The 4,156-nt window shown below is 31.4% G+C and overlaps 1 protein-coding gene across 1 annotated transcript; it reads left to right on the forward strand.

Annotated features, from left to right (window-relative positions):
• Positions 1-3,011: 3,011 nt before the first annotated feature.
• On the forward strand, positions 3,012-3,873 carry LOC110807123 (NAD(P)-linked oxidoreductase superfamily protein). The gene has a single exon (XM_022032157.2). The coding sequence runs from the start codon at positions 3,061-3,063 to the stop codon at positions 3,658-3,660; it is 600 nt and encodes a 199-aa protein (XP_021887849.2). The 5' UTR covers positions 3,012-3,060; the 3' UTR covers positions 3,661-3,873.
• The last annotated feature ends 283 nt before the right edge of the window (positions 3,874-4,156 follow it).

Consider the following 4,156-nt stretch of genomic DNA (forward strand, 5'->3'; position numbering starts at 1 on the left):
TAGAGCTGGTAAAGTTTAGAATAAACTGTAAATATACACACACACACACACATATATATATAGACACATAATATAATTTAATTTAATTTATTGAAAGGCAATCTGCTGGCTGTCTTCGTAATATTCATTAATCAATATAGTGGGAAAAAGAGAATTCAGATTGAGAAGAATATTTACAAATGGATAAATCTGTTCTTCTCTCCATAGCTAGCTAGATTTTACGATACGAACGCAATAAAAAAAAATATACACAGAAGAAGAAAAGTATGCGTAGATATTATTACCTAAAAATAACCCACAATTTTGGACAAACAAGCATGTGACAGAATCTGCAGAAGCCTTGATCTATATCTCCATAATGTAATTTAATCATTGTGTTTACTTGAATACATAAGATGGGTAATTAAAATTTAAATTGCGGCGTTTACATATATACATATATACATATATATGTATATATATGTGCATTAACATTAATTAATGGATCGCATCTTCATGGGATCATGTGATGAGTTTAACAAATATTGCTGGAAGCTTTTGGCATCTGATGACAGATTTTTTAGATGCTAACCCACACAAATATATATATATATATATATATATATGTGGGTGTGGGTGTGTGTGTGTGTGTGTGTGTGTATACATAAATTTTGGGTAATTAAATATAGGGTTTTCTTTTTTGGGTGTAGTGGGAAAAATTAATTAATACCCACTAAGAGGATCTTGTTAAGTGGCCACATGCTTAGTGTTAATCAAACCATTTTAATATAATTGAAAATTAATTAGGGAATAAGATGATTCTAAGCATGTCTCTAATTATTGTTACCAAAATATTCAAGACTGCATGTGAAGGGCAATAACATGGAAAGATCATGCATTATTGTTTATTTATTTATCAAGTCTTTCAACTTTCTTTTTCATATATAACTATATATATATATATATACATGCATGAATGTATGTATATAATATTATTAGCATTTATGAGATGAATATGGGTCGGGTCAACGACTAGGATAATATTTAAATGGAAGTGTAACTTTTAAAGTAATCATTTGAGAATTGAAACTCTTTGTTATACACACATACATATATATATATATATATATATAGAAACATTCATTTTTATAATTATAGTTTTTCTAAAGGTACTAAATAATTCTACTTTTAACTTGTATCTTCATTAATGATGTAAAAACAATATTTATGAATAGAAACTCAAATTATTTGGTATAGGACGATTTAAAATGGTGATGTTCTTTTGAAATGACTAATTGATAATATGTTAAACTATGTGGATAAAGCTAAATAGATAAAGAAGAAATAATATAACGAATAATTGTTTAAAATTATATTTCATGTTTTAAGATATAATATTAGATATAAAATTTGTATAAAATTACACATTAATACATAAGAAATTTAATTATTTTGGATGTTATTCAAGAATAAACTTCGGGATTAGAAAATAAAGTAGTCTAAAACCCTACATTTCCGTTATATCTAAACGTTGCTCGAGAATTTAACACTACCTCATACACCATATTGCTTAAGAATTGAGAGTTGTTTAAGAATTTGAGCATCGTTAATTCGAAACTCACGAACTCAATCAAGATACCAACACTGTCCAAAAAATTGTTTCAAAAAATTAATATTACTCAAAAACTATAAATTATCTTAAGAGATTTGTAACCGCTCAAGATTCAAAAGTTATCTTAAAATTTCATGCTTTTAAACTTAAAATTTGTTTTAAGAACCTAACTATTGTTATGAAATTATATTATTATTTTATTATTCTAGCTTTGGCATAGTGCACCCATAAACTGCTCTAGCCTATACCAAGGATTAGTTTAAAATCAAACAACTAATGAAAGTAGTCTTGAAATTTTGATGCTATTGATAGATGTTACTTATGAACTATCTTGAAACTCTAATATTTTTCTCATACTACAAAATTTTTCAGGATTTTAAATTGTTTAGAGTTGTCACAAGATCTCATTATTACTTTAACATCTTGAAAATAGTCTTTAAAGACCCTGGATGCAATCCTAAAACACTAAAATTTTCTTCTAAATGTCTGTCTCAATACTCTTTGTACTTAGTTATTCTTTTGAAATAAGTAACAAAAACTTTGATTTGCTATTTGTCTCTAATTCAATATACTATATAATTAATAGTATAATAGTTCTTTTTTGTTATTTTTTTAAAAAAATAAATAAAATTTTTATTAATAATACTAATTATAAGATACATTGATTCATTGTATCCGGCCAAAATAAAGAATAAAGCTCGTGGGAAGTAAGGGTATGTATAAAGCTCAATCTATGGCACAAATGACATGACCAACTCTATCTAAATCCATCTATACATGTGTTGATGTGCTAATATATATCTTTTGAAAGGAGTCACCAGCAATCTTGAAGGAAAAATTTTGAATCACTTCGTCTTCTGAGAGGTATAAAAGATATCGTGAGTAATTTTGACTACTTGTAATCTTTATACTGTGCACGAAGAGGGTGTTCTAAAATTATACTCGCATGATGTAGTGATCAATTTAATAATTGCACCATAATCTCCTAATAACATGTCGTAATATATTTACTCCTAACTTTGAATCTTCAACTAGTCAACAAATTTACTCGAAACTTAGTTTAGCGTTTATAAATTAAAGTTATATACAAATATTATCCTATTTGGATATTATTCTTTTAAAATAAATGGTGACGCTGTGAAATGATTCTAAAATTATTAGGTAACATTTTATCTAGTATGTACATAATATATTTTTTAATTTAATAAGTATATAATATATTTATATATATATATATATAGAATTAGTCCCACTGGATCGTGTATGAATGCTTCTATTTCGTTATAAATATATTTACCCCTTTCATTTTTTTTTTTAATTGAAATATTTTTATTATGAGTTCAAAAAAGAAAGATAGTGATTCATGCGGCGCCACGTGGCAAAAAGTTGGCCAATGACGAACCAAAATACTTCGCACGCACAACTCTCGTCTTCTCCTCCTCCTCTACTAACAGATAACCCACCCTCCAATGGCTTCAACCTCCACCTCCTTTCTTTCCCCTGCAACTACCTCCTCCGTTACCCACCAATCCCGTCACCTCTCCTCCAAACTTCCTTTCTCTAACTTCCCTTCCAAACCCCTTTCCTCCCACAACAGACAAATCACCAAGCTCCACGTCTCCTCCCCTCCCGACAATCCCACCACTACCGCCACCAAACCGACCGGCTCCAAACCGCCCAAGGAAGAGACCATCTTCTTCGACGGCGGAGCCCACTACGGCGACCTCGTAGCAAACCTCCTTCTGGGTTTCACACTGCTATGGCTTCCATTAACTCTGGCGGCCGTCTCCAGGGCATTCTTTCTACGCTACAGATTCACCAACCTGCGGGTGACGGTGATCTCGGGACTGACAGGCCAAGACAGGAGCGATTTTTCTTATAAGGTTATCAAGGATGTGCAGGTGGTGCCGCGATTCATTGGTGAGTGGGGGGATATTGTGATTACGTTGAAGGATGGGACGAAGGTGGATTTGAGGAGTGTGCCTAAGTTCAGAGAGATTGCTAAGTATTGTCTTGCTATGGCCGAGAAGCCTGTGGTGTTAAAGGAAAGTGGACCTCAAGGGTTTTGATGTTTGTTTACTGGTTTTCTGTGGAAAAGGTATGTAAATTTTTTCGCCTACTAACTGTTCGATAAAATGCTTAAAAGAAATTTGCTTTGTATCTAATTTTATATATGAACCATTTCTGCTTGTAACTTGAATTTCTGAGGGGCTGATGTGTAATTCTGACTTTAAGGACCAAAAATAAAAATCAAACAAGAATGGAATTGTTTCAAACGTAAACGTATAATGCAATGATTCCTCGAGACTTATGAACATTGGTTGGTAAAAGAGGAGACATGATGTCATGACAACGGTCAATAATAGGTGCAGCTTGAAGATGGAGCATGATTAGTGTAAGCTAATCAAATTGTGAGGATATATATATATATAGTGTGTATATATGGGCTGTATGTAGTGTATTGATCTGGGGTGTAGGCCATGTGGGCATGTATGAATATGTTGAATTGGGTTTGAAATGCTAGCCTTGCTTGAATTTGAGTGCATGTATGGATTTGTATTGTGA

The sequence above is a fragment of the Carica papaya genome, chromosome 2 (assembly GCF_054855325.1).
Source record: "Carica papaya isolate Zhongbai chromosome 2, ASM5485532v1, whole genome shotgun sequence".
Classification (NCBI taxonomy): Eukaryota; Viridiplantae; Streptophyta; class Magnoliopsida; order Brassicales; family Caricaceae; genus Carica; species Carica papaya.